The 15,767-nt window shown below is 43.7% G+C and overlaps 1 protein-coding gene across 9 annotated transcripts in view; it reads right to left on the minus strand.

Moving 5' to 3' along the window:
• Positions 1-15,767, minus strand: part of WDFY3 (WD repeat and FYVE domain containing 3) — a 372,301-nt gene that overhangs the window by 31,657 nt on the left and 324,877 nt on the right. For all 9 annotated transcript variants that reach the window (XM_075929522.1, XM_075929521.1, XM_075929523.1 and 6 more), the window contains 5 exons: positions 13,902-13,982; positions 8,906-8,960; positions 8,465-8,584; positions 5,737-5,854; positions 830-936 (listed from right to left, as the gene is read on the minus strand). In XM_075929522.1, coding sequence (XP_075785637.1) covers positions 830-936; positions 5,737-5,854; positions 8,465-8,584; positions 8,906-8,960; positions 13,902-13,982 — 481 coding nt within the window. The remainder of the gene's footprint in view (positions 1-829; positions 937-5,736; positions 5,855-8,464; positions 8,585-8,905; positions 8,961-13,901; positions 13,983-15,767) is intronic.

Raw genomic sequence — 15,767 nt, forward strand, 5'->3', positions numbered from 1 at the left:
AGCACAGCAGACTCAGCCACGGTCTATAAAATTGTAAAGTAAAACAAGTTTGGTAACATTTTATCACAGTCAAATAACATCATGAAAGAAAAAGGAAAAATCTTTTTCTGGCAACAGAAGTGACTAAAACTACATTTTTCTCTATCAGTTGCTATAATTTTTCTTTGCGATAATGCTAAATATGAAGCATAAAATATAAATAGACAGGATGTTTTGAAGAAAGACAGAAAGACAGACAGAAAGAAAGAAAGACAGAAAGATCTAGCTCTATTCCAAATATTAGTCTTTTTGGTTGAAATGCTGGCCCAATGAAAAAAAACATGTTTTTGCCTGATGGTTTCCAGCTAAGAAAATATTTAAAATATAGCATTTGTGAACCCAATTAATTCTCGAGCTGTCAAAAAATTCCATGTTGTGCTAATGTTAGGTTAATTTGACGCTTAATACTAAATTAGCTCTTTAGATTAACAAACCAGTTTAATAATTTACTCTTTCAACACTTAACAAAATGAAACTAACGCATGAGTTTTCTGAACAATAAATGAGTAATGTAGAATGTGAAATATTACTTTATAAAATAAAAAGCTGCTTTTTCTCTGAGTTTTCGTGTAGCATATTTTTCTAAATATTTAGACATCCATCTGAACAGCCCATAAAATCTTTCCTAGTCTAAAAAGAGTTTAACAGCCATCAAAAAGAAAACAATGCAGCTAAAGCACCTCCTTCTACTATGCTCAGTGAGAATCAAGTTACAAGATTATACAAACTTTTACCTATTTTCAAATTTAAACATGACAGAAATAGAAAAATGAAATCTCACATAATTTACCTGTAACCTTAAGAATATCTGGGTAAAGGGCTCCATTCGGACAAGATACGAGGCCACTATCATGGCAGATGAATAGTGAGTACCATAATGATAAGCTGGAGTTTCCCCTGATTAAGAAAAATTTAAAAAGTCACAAGTGGAGAGGAAATAAAGAGGAAATGTTCATTGTAAGATCTGCAGTAAATTAAGAAATTAATAGGTTTAAGAAGTGGTAGACTGTGAGAACAATATGACCCTGAACACATTAAAATTGGTATTTGCAACTTTCATATTTGCGGAACTAAGACTATTTAAACTTTATGATTTGACACTGAAACCACTTACTTAAACTTTGGCAGTAAGCCACTAGTCATAATTCAACAATCTTTTGCCCAGCAACACGACACATTTAGCAGTATTATATTCTGAATAACTGAAACATTCCAAGACAGCTACAATAACTTCTGGGAATTTTTGCTTTTCACCTCTTCTGTGATACAGAATTAAAGGCCTAGCACTCAAATATTTTTCAGAACTGATGACTGCAGATTTGGTAAAGTTTTTATTTTATTCATTTGCTGGGAACAAGCAGCCATCTGTACAAATGCCTTCACACAATTCTGTTAGATGTTCAAAACCAGGACTCTTTGCCACTTGCTGATATTAGACTGCGCAATAGTTTAACAATTCTCAAATTTCAGGTAGTGACCTATTCAAGCTGCAGTTAAACAAAAGGCTGGGGAAAGGCCACAGGTGTGAAGGTTTTGACAGAGACATCTGATAAATAAATCCTCCTCTGACAGGGATTCACTATATCCTAGTAAAGAGGAGAGGATAGAATTTAATTGAGTACAGGTAGGAACTGAAGAGAAACAGTCAGATGAGTCTCATTCTGTTACATTACAGGAAGGCAGATAGCTAAATATTGACACATTTTGTAAGTACTTGTAGACAAATGCTAGACATCTGAATACTATGAGGGCTAACGTGAGAGCCTGGTATTAAATGCAAATGCCAATATAATAGGAATCACAAAAACTTGGTAGAATAATGATAATCAATGGAAAGATAATACCAGGGTACAAAACATATAGGAATTACTATAAGACAACAGTCAAATGTAAACATTTTAAATAAATCAAGCTGAACCACAGAATCTCTATGGCAAGAAATTCCATGCTTCACTACAAATATGGCAAGAGGAATATGAGACTGATCATATGACCTGGATGGTGACTATGAAGTGCTCCAGGAGATTACAAAGGCTACAAAAATAGAAAATTCAATAATAGTGAAGAATTCCAACTATCCCCCTATTGACTGGATACATGTCACCTCAGGAAGAATTTTTTTTTTTTTAATTTTTACACACCGTTATAATGACAGTTTGCAGCAGCTAGTCCTGGAACCCACAAGAACAGCAGCAATTCTTGATTTAATCCTATAGTGGTACACTGGATCTGACCCAAGAAATTAATATAGTGGAAACACTTGGCATTAGAGACCATAATGTAATTAAATTTAATATCCTGGTGAGTGGGAGAGGGAGATATGAAAGAAGCCACCACAGTTGCACTGAACTTCAAAAAGGGGAATTTTACAGAAAAATGAGGAAGCAAGTGAAACAGCAATTTATGAGTGAAATGCCTGCAAGCTTCACAGAAACTTTTTAAAAACATCATAATAGAAACTCAAATTAAATTTATACCTCAAATAAAAAAATAGGAGGACCAATGAAATGTCACCAAGACAAAACAAAAGGCAGAGAGAGGCAAAAAGGCATACTTTAAAAACTGGAAATCAAATGAGGAAAACAGGAAAGACCATGAACTCTGGAAAGTCAAGTATAAAAGTATAATCAGACAGGCCAAAAAAAAAAAAAAAAATTGAAATACAGATAGCAAAAGATTTAAAAAACTTTTTTTTTTTTTAACTCTACCAGAAACTTGCCAAATCATCAATGAGGTCACCACTGGATGAATATGGTGCTAAAGGAGCACTCACGAAAGACAAGGCCCTTGTGGAGAAACTAAATGAATTCTCTGCATTAGTTTTCAGTGCAAGGGATGGAAGGAAGATTCACACGCATAATCCATTTTTTTTTTTGCAACAAATCCGAGGAACTGTCTTGGATTGTGGTGTCAATAGATGAGGGTTTGGAACAAACTGAGAAATTAAAAAGTAAGAAGTCTCCAGAGCTGGGTGATATTCACCCAAGAGTTCTGAAGGAATTCACATATGAAATTGTCAAACTAACCTATTGGCATACATTGGCCTCTGTAGCAGAAAATGCTGATTTTTAAAAAGGCTCTAGGGATGAGCCTTACAATTGCCGGCCAATAAGCCTAATTTCAGTATCAGGCAAATTGGCTGGAACTATAGTAAAGAAGAAAATTATTAGATACGTAGGTAAGCACAATATATTGTGGAAGAGTAAAATGTCTTCACCAGTCATACCTTACCAATTAGGATTCTTTAAAGGGAGTCAACAAAAGCATGTCAACAAAGATGATCTAGTGGATATAGTTTACTTGGCTTTTCAGAAAGCTTTTGACAAAGTCCCTCATTAAAAGCTCTTAACCAAAGTAAGCAGTGATGGAATACGAGGAAAGTCTTCTCACAGATTAGTAACTGATTAAAATATAGGAAACCAAGGGTAGAAATAAATGGTCAGTTTTTACAATGGAAAGAGGTAAATAGCAAGGATCTCTTCTGGGACCAGTGCTGTTCAATAAAGGGGCATAAAACAGGTAGGTGGTAAAGTTTGAAGACAATGGAAAATTACTCTAGTCAATTAAATCCAAAGCTCAAAACACAATGGGGGTCTAAGGATAGGTCTGAGGATAGGACAAGAAGCAATGGGCTTAAACTGCAAGCAAGGGTGTTTTAGGTTGGACTTAGGAAAAACTTCCTAACTGTCACGGTGGTTAAACACTGGAATAAATTGCCCAGGGAGGTTGTGGAAGCTCCATCTCTGGAGATATTTAAGAGCAGGTTAGATAGACATCTATCAGGGATGATCTAGACCCGTGGTCACCAACCAGTAGATCGCGATCTACCGGTAGATCTCAGGGGCTCTAAGAGTAGCTCTTGAGCCCTCTCTGAACTGTGCACCTGCGCAGTATATTTACATTAGATTTCCTCCTTTGAGGAGCAGCTACTCACCAAGCAACAGCACAGGTGAGTAGCTGCGAGGACTGGTGGGAATTTTTTTTTTAAAGTAGCAGTATAAGGATTGGGGATAGCAAGTGATGGAAAGGAGGAGAATAGAGAGGGCGGGGCTTCAAGGAAGGGGCGGGGCGGTAGATCTTGGCTTGGTCTGTCATTTAAAAAGTGATCTTGGGTGTAAAAAGGTTGGAGACCACTGGTCTAGATGATATTGTGTCCTGCCGTGAGGGTAGGGGACTTAACTCAATGACCTCTTGAGGTCCCTTTCAATTCTAGTGTTCTATGATTCTCAATTAGTTGTCACACCTGAAGAAAGAGATCTTGGAGTCATCACAGAGAGTTCTCTGAAAAAACCTGCTCAACATGCAGCAGCAGCCAAATATATTAACCAAATGTTAGGAACTACAGGCAGTCCCCGGGTTACGTACAAGATAGGGACTGTAGGTTTGTTCTTAAGTTGAATCTGTATGTAAGTCGGAACTGGCATCAGCCGCTGCTGAAACTGATCAGTTTCAACAGCCGCTGAATCTGGACACCAGATCCACTTACATACAGATTCAAGATAAGAACACCAGGCATCCCCAAGTCAGCTGCTGCTGAAACTGATCAGCAGCTGATTCCAGGAAGCCCAGGGCAGAGCAACTCTGCCTCGGGCTTCCTGTAGTCAGCCGCTGGTCAGTTTCAGCAGCGGCTGACTTTGGGACGCCTGGGGCAGAGCAGCTGGGGTGCTGCTGGCTTGGTCCAGTAGCGTGGCTGCTCCTCGGAGCTACTGGACCAACCCAGCAGCACCCCAGCTGCTCTGCCCCAGGCATCCTGATTCAGCCACTGCTGAAACTGATCAGCAGCTGAATCAGGACGCCTGGGGCAGAGCAGCTGGGGTGCTGCCGGGTTGGTCCAGTAGCGCCAAGAAGCGGTGCTGCGGGACCAACCGGCAGTGCCCCACCTGCTCTACCACAGGCCCAAGTTGTAGTCTGTGAAGAGCTGTCTGGTTATATCATAGTGGTTTTATTTATCATTTTTTAGTCATTAGAATACATTAAAACTGCTCAAATATACTACTTTTCTAATATTACTTTTTCATGTAAACAACTGGTTCCACAGAAATGCTATGTGATCACAAACAGCAAGGTTGGGGGCAATGAGATACTCTCTCTATTAACATGTGGTGTATAGGATGGAAGAGTTTGAAAACTCCTGCTCTATTTTACTATTTTTTGGCAGCAATCAGGATTTCTTGATATAGTATTCTGCATACCTTTGATGGACTCATGTCTCTCCTTGGAAGTGCTACTTTTTCATACTGGCATAAGCAGTAATGCTAAACAAACCAAGTGGGGCATTCATCCCTGCGTGGCTGCTGAGCTTGTCCTAGCCACGAAAGAAGAAGGTTGCATACATTTCCCCTCGCTAAGAACACCACTGAGGGCTGGCTTAACTTTGGTCATTGTAACTACAAGGAAAGATGGGCAAAGAAATAACCAAGTCTTTAGCAGCCTCCTACACCAGTGACACCTAAATAGGAAAAACAGATCTCTATACTGGTCTATTCCCCAGTGGGAGCCTCAGAAGTGCTCTGTGGCCATATTTAAAAGGAACACTGGCATAAAGTGGCCATAGCACAACCTTTTGTGTCCTGCCATACTATGAGGTATGCACACAGAAAATGAATTTATGGCATTCTTGGAGGAATAAGACATATCAACTTCCTTAAAATATACCCCTTTCTGTTCTTCAAGTTTTTCATTTGCTCAGTTACTTACCATTAGGATCTTCCCAATCTTTGTATCGCTTTTTGTACTGAGCTAATCTTTCATCTGTCTGTGCTCCCATTGGTTTGGCCAGGTTTCTGAATGTCTTTGGATTTGTAAGATCCAGCTCCTTTTAAAATAAGAACATACAGATTTTTAAAAGCACTCTGTACTGGCTGGTCAATGTTAATACCCTAATGAGCTATACGGTGTATTTCTCTTTAGAGCCTCATATCCTAAGCCACAGCAATTATTTAGCTCATTTAGAGATTTTCTAGAGTATTGTTCAGCCTACCTCAAGATCTCTTTTTACTACATTCTAGTAGTGGGTGATCTTTTTGTCTCTCCTCCTTCCCCGAAAAGCTACTTTCAGCTGCAGGCCTTCACCCCAGTTCTTTATGCCCACCCTTGGGTGCGAATCTGACAAGCTAGAGGTACTGTCCAAACTAACATTAATAGCATTTTAACCTAATTTTAGAAAGGGGGAAATCACTTTCATAAGGTTGGGGCAAAACTGCAATGTCTCCAAAACAGGAATGCTTCCACCATGCCGGGGTGCTCAATCTATTTCTTGCCCCTCCCCACCTCCAGCCTCCAACATATAATAAAATCTCGAGGGCCCACTGGGGAAGGAGACTCGGGGTTCCAAGGTGTAGTTTGATTTCTATTTGGGGCAGAAGTCTGTGCAGGGAGTGCAACCTCTGTCCTGACTCAGCTCCACAGGCCACCAAGTCTGATTGGGCTGGTGAAGTGGCCACAACCAAAAATTATAATTTGGCACTGGGGAGGGGCACAGTACAAAAAGTTTGAAAACAGTTCAGGGAGAAGGGAGTGAGTAGCTAGGAGCTGTGTGCATGTAGGGAATAAGTAGGGCCTGTGTGCAGTAGGTGGGTAACTCAGGATTCAGGGAGAAGGGTAGCAAGGGGCTGTGTGCAGACAGGGGTGGCTCAGGCTGTGGCAGGGGGTAGCGAGGGGCTGTGTGCAGACAGGGGTGGCTCAGGGTGTGGCAGGGGATAGCAAGGGGCTGTGTGCAGACAGGGGGTGGCTCAGGCTATGGCAGGGGGTAGCGAGGGGCTGTGTGCAGACAGGGGGTAGCCAGGCTGTGGCAGGGGGTAGCGAGGGGCTGTGTGCAGACAGGGGTAGCCAGGCTGTGGCAGGGGGTAGCGAGGGGCTGTGTGCAGACAGGGGGTGGCTCAGGCTGTGGCAGGAGGTAGCAAGGGACTGTGTGCAGACAGAGGGTAGCCAGGCTATGGCGGGGGTAGCGAGGGGCTGTGTGCAGACAGGGGGTGGCTCAGGCTGTGGCAGGGGGTAGCGAGGGGCTGTGTGCAGACGGGGTAGCCAGGCTGTGGCAGGGGGTAGCGAGGGGCTGTGTGCAGACGGGGTAGCCAGGCTGTGGCAGGGGGTAGCGAGGGGCTGTGTGCAGACGGGGTAGCCAGGCTATGGCAGGGAGTAGCGAGGGGCTGTGTGCAGACGGGATAGCCAGGCTATGGCAGGGAGTAGCGAGGGGCTGTGTGCAGACAGGGGATTAGTTTAGGGTGCTGGGAAAGGGTAGCTGGAGGCTATTTGCTGGGAGGAGTCCCCTGCAGTCACTGTTTCCTGAGGGCTTTGCCAGCTATTGGGCCAGTTCCCCCCACCCAGGCAGCTCTTACTGGCTGGCTAAGCAAAGTGGGTTAGGAGCTGAGGAGCAGTTTCAATCCTGGGCTGCAGCAGGAGACAAGAGAAAGCTGCTGCTGCCTGCTCCATGGCACCAGCCAGAGCAGCAGCTGCCTGTGCTCCCGCTTCTTGCCTTCACCCTGGCTGGTGGTGGGGAGTGAAGGCAGGGGGAAGAGGGATAGAGCTGCCCCCATGAGCTTGGCCACAGAAGGAGCACCAGTGTTTGGGGATTCAGCCCTGTGGCTCCTGGCTTCAGCCTTGGGTATGTAGGGCAGGGGAGGCTCTGCCTTCCCAAGCCAACAGGAATAGCTCCACCCACACTCTGCCCCCAGAGCCCGCCCTCCCAATGCTCTGGGACTGGGGAAGCCAGGTCTGGCCATGTGATGCACCCCCCCCCCCCCCCCCCCAGTGCTCTGGGGCTAGAGAGGCCAGGCTGGGCTGCACAGCACACCCCACCTTCTCCCTCCCCCGGTGCTTGAGAAGATGTGCTGGGCTCGGCTGGGCGGTGCGGTGCGCCTTCCACCGGGGCTGTGGAGGCAGTGGTGAGCGCACACCCCCACCCCTTCCCTCCCTGTGGTTGGAAGTGGGGAGCATGCACATGGCACAGAAAGGGTGGGGCTAGAGGCTTGCCTTCCCCAGCCCTCCCTACACCAACTGCCCATGACTTCAGCCCTGTGCCGGATGCCAGGGATCAGGGATTCAGCCCTGCAGTGGGTGTTGGGGCTCTGGATCTGCACGTCAGCTGTGGGGCCATGCAAACCCTAGGCTGAGAACCGCTGCACTATGGGAAATGTTTTAGAGGACTATGGCAGAGATTTATGACACAAAGCATCACTGCTTTTGTGCCCATGTTAATCACCAGGTCTCCATGCAAAAAAGATCTCTGTGCAGACAAAGTCCTTGTTTGTGAAGAGCGGCATTGACTTCAATGGGTCTCTGCACAGAGACAAGGGTCACAGACGCAAAAAGCAAACTGAAATTAAAGATTTGCAAAACTCAGTAGGTCCCAGCACCTAAACTATCTTATCACACTTTAAAAATAAACACGTAAACTATTGGCATGACATAGATAAATCTTCATATTTACCGGCGAATCATAGTCTGCGAGAATCCAGGGGAAGACGGGGTACTGCATGAGATCATTATAGGATCTGCCAGCCAGAGTGTTCAAGTGCATCAGGTACTGGAAATTACTGATTTCTCCTCGCTTAAAAAGGATAAATATTAACTTTTTAGTTCATTTACGAATAATCAAACACTTGAATTAGCGAGTGACCACAGTGAAGACCTGCCAACAAGGTACAAACTACTGAGATTTACTGCATTGTTTTGTCTCACACTTCTAATGGTGCAAACAGTCTTGTTTCTTTCAAAATACTGAAAAGCAATTTGCTGTGTAAAGGAGTGCTTCAGGGTTTATTTTTCAAGCTATTGAACATGAGTAAGTTTTATTTAAAAACTTCACTGCATAGAACTATACATTTTGGCTCCTCCTACTATATATGCATAGTATAATTGGCATACTTACCTCCCACCTTTGTGTCACAGATTTCTCTCCCACTAGAGTGCTAAGCAAGCCAGATCTAAAGAGAAGAACGATGTGTCAGTATTTCTCGGTTTAGCAACAATATTGTGACTTCATCTTTCCATCATGGAATAAAATTTAACATATTAGAATTTTAGTAACTACACTTTAATCTGTGGAATTACAATAATTAGAGAACCACTAATTTGCTACCTGCCCGGTATTGTACAATCCCTATCTACTTGACATCCACATAAATCAGTGCACAAGCGTTAGCTGACTTCTCAACAAAGATAATTAATTTTTTAACTCTGCACTTCAGTGCAAGGACAAATTAATGTTCTAAGAACCATATTATGAACAGCTTTAATACCAAGTTATTTTCCTGCTGCAATCTATTTCACAGTAAATAAATTATTTTAAAGTTAATTTACATAGTATACATAACTTTTGTAGGAAAATAGCGATATCCACGGGATCTGTAAGTTAAAGGTATTTGCAGTTAAAGGCAATTTGTAAAATCAAAAGTTTTATGTGAATTCCTTTCTTTTTCTAAAATTCCTGATGATCAGTACTTTCATCTCTAATTGTTCTTAGTGGTCTGGGTCAAGGCAGTGCAGTTTAGCACTGAAGATACATTGTTCTCCAGAAGATGCAGAAGAATGTTTAGAGACACAAGAAAAACTTAAACAACAAATAGTTTAGTAGCACTTTAAAGACAAACAAAACATGTAGATGGTATTATGAGCTTTCGTGGGCACAACCCACTTCTTCAGATGACCAGAGTGTTGGAAGTCCAGAACTAAGAATAAATAAAGGGAAGAAGGGAGATGGAGGAGGGGAAAAGGAAAAAAATTGGAGGGAGGGGAGGAGACAGTGGGTAGATAAGTTTCAAAGGGATAGCACAGTCAGTCTGTAACAAGAAAACTTAAAAAACAACCAATAGTCTATTAGCATTTTAAAGACTAAATAGATAAAATAGTGATAGAAATGTAGCCGTGTTAGTCTGGTGTAGCTGAAACAAAATACAGGACTACGTAGCACTTTAAAGACTACTTTCGTGGGTCTGGCCCACGAAAGTTCATCATCTAATAAACCATCTTGTTAGTCCTGTATTTTTGTTTCAAATAGATAAAAAAGACTGATAAGAACCATTAGTATGCATTAGGAAAGGAAAAGTACTAACACCAGATTCTACAAAGACATCAAGAACCATTGGCACCTTCATTGTTTGGTTGGTTGATAACGTGTGAGCCATCTGATTTAGACCATAAGCATGAGAATTAAACTTGTGAATGAAGTGGTGTTTCAATCATTCTCTGTGGATTTGGCTTGTGGAATTGGCCTGAAACAAAACAGCAACAGCAACTTGGAGATCTATTAATGAGTGTCCAGGGAGGCTAAAGTGTTCTCCAAGAGGTTTGTGTGTTGCCTTTTCAGGTATCTGATTTGTGTCCATTAATTCTTTCCCATAGGGACTGTCCAGTTTGTCCACTATATATTGCAGTGGGGCACTGCTGGCATTTGATGGTATAGATCACATTACTAGATGTGCAATTAAATGAGCCTCTGATTTGGTGGCTGATATGGTTGGGTCCAGTGATGAAATCACTTGTATAGATGTGTGGGCAGAGTTGGCTCCGGGGTTGATTGCAGTGGTGGGTTCCTGGAACCTCATGATGTACCTGCTTGGCATGGTTACTGGAAAGAATTTGTTTCAGGTTATGGGGTTGTCTGTAAGCGAGAATAGGCCTTTCCCGCAAGGCCTCAGAGTGAGGGGTCATTTTCCAAGATAGGGTGTAGACTGTGAATAATACATTGGAGGGGTTTAAGTTGTGGCTTGCAGGTAATGACAAGTAGAATTCTGTTGTTTTCTCTTTTGGGTCTGTCTTGAAGTAGTTCATGTCTGGGCACTTTTTTTGGCACTGAATCTGTTTTTTCACTTCTCTGGGTGGGTATTTCAGTTTTAGGAATGCTCTTTATAGATCCTATAAGTGTATGTCTCTGTCTGGAGGATTGGAGCAAATCTGGTTGTATCTTAGGGCTTGACTGAATACAATAGATTGAGAAATGTGTCTGGGTTGGAAGCTGGAGGCATGAAGGTAAGTGAAGCAGTCAGTAGGTTTCCGGTATAGGGTGGTGGAAATTTGTCCACTATTTAATTGTACTGCAGTGTAGTGTCAAAGAAGTGGACTGATCCAGGCTGAGGTTGATGGGGAGGGGGGTGGAAGTTGTTGACATCCTTGTGAAATTCTGCAAGGGTCTCTTTCCCGTGGGTCCATATGATGAAGATGTCATCGATGTAGCGTAAGTAAAGTAAGGGTGTTAGGAAGCGAGAGCTGATGAAACATTGTTCAAGGTCAGCCATAAAAATGTTGGCATACTGTGGTGCCAGGCAGGTGCTTATGGCTATGCCACTGACTTGAAGATACAAGTTGTCTCTAAATTGGAAGTAGTTATGGGTGAGGACAAAGTAGCAGAGCTCTGTAATCAGGTGTGCAGTGCAGTAGGTGAAGTAATACCTTTTATAGGCAGTTCCCGGGTTACGTACAAGATAGGGACTGTAGATTTGTTCTTAAGTTGAATCTGTATGTAAGTCGGAACTGGCATCCAGATTCAGCCGCTGCTGAAACTGACCAGCGGCTGACTACAGGAAGCCCGAGGCAGAGTTGCTCTGCCCCGGGCTTCCTGGAATCAGCCGCTGATCAGTTTCAACAGGCTGAATCTGGACACCAGTTCTTACATACAGATTCAACTTAAGAACCCCAGGCGTCCCCAAGTCAGCTGCTGCTGAAACTGATCAGTGGCTGATTCCAGGAAGCCTAGGGCAGAGCAACTCTGCCTCGGGCTTCCTGTAGTCAGCGCTGGACAGTTTCAGCAGCGGCTGACTTGGGGACGCCTGGGGCAGAGCAGCTTGGGTGCTGCTGGGTTGCTCCAGTAGCACCGAGGAGCGGCGCTACTGGAGCAACCCAGCAGCACCCAAGCTGCTCTGCCCCAGGCGTCCTGATTCAGCCGCTGCTGAAACTGACCAGCAGTGGCTGAATCAGGATGCCTGGGGCAGAGCAGATGGGGTGCTGCCGGGTTGGTCCTGCTGCCCGCATGCTGCGCGGCTTTGCTCCGCTTTGCTCCCCATCTCCCGCTGTCCCGCTGCCGGCGTCCTCAGAGGCTTTGCTGCCTGTCTCCCTGGTCTGCTGGAAACCAGCAGACCAGGGAGACGGGCAGCAACCCCGTTCATAACTGCGGATCCGACATAAGTCGGATCTGCGTAACTCGGGGACTGCCTGTATTTGACCCACTGCTGTTGGTGAGAGACAAACTTTTGAGCTACACAGAAGTCTTCAGGACCGGGAAGGCTCTCTGAGAATCACTGCTAAATACAAGCTGGAACAGATCCTTTAGCAGAAGGAGTTAATGTGTTGTAAGAGACCATTCAAGGTGAAATGGCCAGTTAACACCTCTGCAGTCACAGGACAAAAAAGGAGGGTTAATAGTTTAGATGGCTGTAATAACCCATAAGTCCCAGGTCCTCACTGAGACACTAAAAATTACAGTCTAGTAAAATTATGAATGTAAATTCCCAGACTTGTCTTTTGAAGCTGTTGTACAGATTTCCTGTGAGGACAAGAATCATAGAATCATAGAATAATAGGACTGGAAGGGACCTCAAGAGGTCATCGAGTCCAGCCCCCCGCCCTCAAGGCAGGACCAAGCTCCACCTACACCATCCCTGACAGATGTCTATCTAACCTGTTCTTAAATATCTCCAGAGAGGGAGATTCCACCACCTCCCTTGGCAATTTATTCCAATATTTCACCACCCTGACAGTTAGGAATTTTTTCCTAATGTCCAATCTAAACCTCCCCTGCTGCACTTTAAGCCCATTACTCCTTGTCCTGTCCTCAGAAACCAAGAAGAACAAATTTTCTCCTTCCTCCTTGTGACACCCTTTTAGATATTTGAAAACCGCTATCATGTCCCCCCTTAATCTTCTTTTTTCCAAACTAAACAAGCCCAGTTCATGAAGCCTGGCTTCATAGGTCATGTTCTCTAGACCTTTAATCATTCTTGTCGCTCTTCTCTGTACCCTTTCCAATTTCTCCACATCTTTCTTGAAATGTGGCGCCCAGAACTGGACACAGTACTCCAGCTGAGGCCTAACTAGTGCAGAGTAGAGCGGCAGAATGACTTCACGAGTTTTGCTTACAACACACCTGTTGATACAACCTAGAATCATATTTGCTTTCTTTGCAACAGCATCACACTGTTGACTCATATTCAACTTGTGGTCCACTATGACCTCTAGATCCCCTTGAGGAACTCCACTTGTTATCCCTTTCCAGCAGGATTTAGAACCGTTAACAACAACTCTCTGACTACGGTTATCCAGCCAATTATGCACCCACCTTATCGTGGCCCTATCTAAGTTATATTTGCCTAGCTTATCAATAAGAATATCACGCGAGACCGTATCAAATGCCTTACTAAAGTCTAGGTATATGACATCCACCGCTTCTCAGAGCTGAAGGTCAGATATAGAGCAATCCTTCTGTGAAAAATATTCACCCACAAGTGATTGAGTGTTTTTGTCTTATTTTGGTCAGTTCATCTGAGAGCAAGGCAATTGTCTGGCTTTACCCCCAGTTGTTACTGGAGCAATTAATGCACTGGATGAAGTACATCACATGTTGTGATAGGCATGTGTAGGACCTGTGGATATTGAAAGATGTATGGGAGGTGTGAGAATCTGATAATTGTAGCAGTGGAGCTATGTCTGCATGATTTGCATTTGTTTTTACAGCAAAGTCTGATGTTGCTCTGACTTGGTGGGTGCTGATTTGTAGGGAGCTTGCTTTTGATGATGAGCTTTCAGAGATATTAGTTCACCCACCATGCCTATCTAATACTCGGGGACCAACATGCCTACAACAAACACTGAATAAACACAGTCTTTGCATCTGACAGTCTGAGCAACAGATCTTTAGGAAGAGAACCACATACCCTTGTTCTACACTGGTGTTAGGTCTCTGTCCAGACACAGACTCTGAACTGTCGGTTAAAGATGGAACCACAGCCAAAAACCTGCATTAATTAAAAGGATAAGAAACATTATATTTATATTCCATGTGTACCTTTCATTTAAGAGAACTCAACCATCAGTTCAAGTGGCAACTTGATTCCAAGCAGCTATGTATAAATACTATAAAACAATTATCTACCTGGTCTCACTCTCCCAATCTCCTGTCTGCAAACAAAGTTAGAGCTCATATTTAACATACATAACAAGAATTGTGTCTCTCTAGTTTGGACTGGGGTTAACATGATCCAAAACAGAGTGCTCAGGAAATATGACCAGGTGGGGGAGGCTTTTTTTGGCTTTCTTCTTGTTTTCAAGCATTCTGAGATGGATTCTAACCCTTTGCAATGCACCAGTCTATTTCTTGTGAATGTGTTCCCCTATGCCAGTGGCTCCCAACCTTTTTTATACCATGGACCAGCAAATGGATTCAAAAACTGCTGGCGGACTGATATAGAAACATTTGCATATTCATTGCAGCAATTAATGTATTTACATATTCATTATGGTAATTAATTTTAAGCGGTCGTGTTATTTTGCATTGCATCTGTACGTACACAAACCCGCTGCTTCTCCAAGTTTGTCCGTTGTATGAGGGCCATCGCCGTTCTTCGCTTCCATCCCACCTCATTCCCTTTGCCTCAGGAAATGCCCTCCCCCCCCCGAACCTAGACACTACCCCCAAGCTGTCCCAACCCCCACCTTCAGCCCCTCAGTGCTACCCAGGGTGAGACCAACTCTCTTCCCCTGCGATTGGCACCAAGTCCTTGTGCCCCACCCATGCAGCGGCAGGCCTGCCTGGCATGCAACCAGGCCTGGAGGATGAAGCCCTGCCCCAGCCACCCAGCATGTGGCTCCGCGCTGTCACTTACTGGCCTCGGCGGTGGGGTGCTTGGGGCCCCATTGGAAAGGGAAGAGAAAGAGCAGCTTGTTGCCATGGCTGCCCAAGCTCACCAGAATCATGTTAATGGGGCTGGTGCTCTCACCCTCCCTCCCCCAGTGCTCCCTCTCACCTCACAGCTCCCTACATGAGCGACAGCCATGAGGTGCCTCAGCTTAGTGGCCTACAAGGCCCCCTTCAAGAAGCAAATTCCTCCCATATGGCTCAAGTGGCCCCCTCCTGAGGGGGTTTCCTCACAGATGAAGCACCATCCAAATTCCAATTGTCAAAATTTTCTAACCACCTCTATTGTCTATACTAGAACAGAGGTTGAGGTAATATTAGATTATATTAGGAAATCACAAACCTGAGCTCTACTATAGACACGGGTTAGTGCTTGTAACCTTGGTTTTGCTGACTGAGGTCTGCAAGCTGACCTTCTGTATGAAGAAGGAACCTGGAGAGCTCTTTGGGCAATAGTAAAATCTCTTTTCCCATCTCAAAATTAAAAAAAGTAATTTATACAACCAATTATTCAAACTGAGGTTTCCAAATATAAAAGACAATATTCAATCAACACTCAATAAGGCATGTTTGTGTTTCAAGTATACCTATGCTATGTGCATTACGTATAATCAATGCAGGAAACGCATCAAAGATTTCTAATGTGCCCTTCCATGTCATATCTGGAGGTCATATACAATGCAGTATCTAAAGATGTTAGATTAAACTGGTACAGCTTCTCTGCAGTGCCTATAGTATGGTATTTTCAGAGCCTGAGATATCTTGCAAGGAAACGGTTTAAATCTGTATTGTAGTGTGGGGCATAATGTCTACACTAATGTAGCTTATGAGAACATAATTTCAAATATGTCTGAGACTTGTTTTTTTTTTAAACAGTGCTACTACT

This window comes from Pelodiscus sinensis, chromosome 5 (genome assembly GCF_049634645.1).
Source record: "Pelodiscus sinensis isolate JC-2024 chromosome 5, ASM4963464v1, whole genome shotgun sequence".
Classification (NCBI taxonomy): domain Eukaryota; kingdom Metazoa; phylum Chordata; order Testudines; family Trionychidae; genus Pelodiscus; species Pelodiscus sinensis.